This window comes from Cariama cristata, unplaced genomic scaffold, assembly GCF_000690535.1.
Source record: "Cariama cristata isolate BGI_N322 unplaced genomic scaffold, ASM69053v1 scaffold24516, whole genome shotgun sequence".
NCBI lineage: Eukaryota > Metazoa > Chordata > Aves > Cariamiformes > Cariamidae > Cariama > Cariama cristata.
The window spans coordinates 63,520-64,864 of record NW_009620794.1 but is presented as its reverse complement, the minus strand read 5'-3'; the positions used below and the strand labels follow the sequence as shown (position 1 = coordinate 64,864).

Genomic DNA, 1,345 nt, shown 5'->3' with positions numbered 1-1,345 from the left:
ATTTGCCACAACATGCTTTATTCACTTCTTCCCTTTGCTGTGGAAACACATGCTGAGAATGATCAGTGTGAAGAATGGTTTCCAAAGGAGGTGAAAGAACCTCAGCACATAGGACGTAGGAAAGCAGGCTGATCTAACACCCAGAAATGCAGAAACCTGGTTCCTTGTGTGGGGATTAACTAAAGGCCCATCAGATCTGTTTAATCCTTAATATTTATAATTTTCCAGAGCTACTTCTTTACCCCCAAATTCTTCTTCATTGCTAGACAGCGATTTTCTTCCTCTCTGTTTTACTTCCCTTCTGGAGACAAACAAAGGATCATCAGAGTCCGACATCCTCTTCCTGGGATGTCTTTTGTTTACTGCTTTCCTCCTCTTCTTCTTTTTTCCCCTATCTTCTTTCACAATACTTTTCTTTGCTTCTTCTCCTCCTTCATCTTCCACAGAAGAGTGAGGATAGGGCTTTGTGGTCTCTCTGTCCAGGTTAGAAAAACCGAGAAAGAAATTCACTAAGCTAAAAGCACACATATCCTATACTATTTTAAATACTTCTTTACATGACATGGATTTCACCTTTTCCCACATCTCAGAGTACTGACAAGAGAAGGACTTATCACGCTCTTGAGCATTTGACAGGGCTATAAATATCTTACCATTCAGTTTCCCTTTCATTTATAAAATAAGTAAAGAATAGACTAAAACAGAGCTCTGGCCCCTAATTCTGTCTACCTCTTATGACTCCAAAAAGGATTTGGGCAATAATAGTCTTTTATGGTGTGGGCCCAGAGCACAAAGTGTTTTACTTTGCATGTGGAATTTGTTAGTTCCATTTGCAGAGTGTTTGTTCTGCCATAATTATTTCTTTCCACTGTGATGGCAGGAGAACACCCCAAACAGATGCTAGCATCTGATATTAAAATGACGAGAGCTGTATTAGTACCTCTAAAGATTGGTGAATTAAGCATGACCCCTAGTACACAGCACATAAACATCAAAAGACAATCCTAGAGAACCCAGAGCTGCAGTTAGCCAAGCTATTGTAATACATGTCTGTGCACTGTGGACTCCCGGTCAACAGCGAAGATTGGGCTACCCCTTCTACTTTTTGTCCCTTACTTCTACAGGACTTAGCACACAAAGATTGTCTCTTTTTGAGCTTCTAATATTGTATTGCATTCAAACTTTCTGTTTCCTTTCTGATTAAATTATGCTTCTACTTTATTTGTTTCTATCAACAATGTCAGCATGTTCTCATTAGACCTGTGCACACCCATGAGCTATATGCTGCGCTGTTCCCCTCTGATAAGTATGACATATTCTAGTTTAGAATATAATAAATAGTGAG

At 39.3% G+C, this 1,345-nt stretch overlaps 1 protein-coding gene across 1 annotated transcript in view; it reads right to left on the bottom strand.

Annotated features, from left to right (window-relative positions):
- Nucleotides 1–242: 242 nt before the first annotated feature.
- VWA3B (von Willebrand factor A domain containing 3B) overlaps nucleotides 243–1,345 on the bottom strand; it is a gene marked incomplete at its 3' end in the record, with an annotated part of 61,995 nt that continues 60,892 nt past the window's right edge. Inside the window, exon 27 of the mRNA XM_009701725.1 lies at nucleotides 243–475. Within this exon, the coding sequence (XP_009700027.1) occupies nucleotides 243–475 (233 nt within the window). The remainder of the gene's footprint in view (nucleotides 476–1,345) is intronic.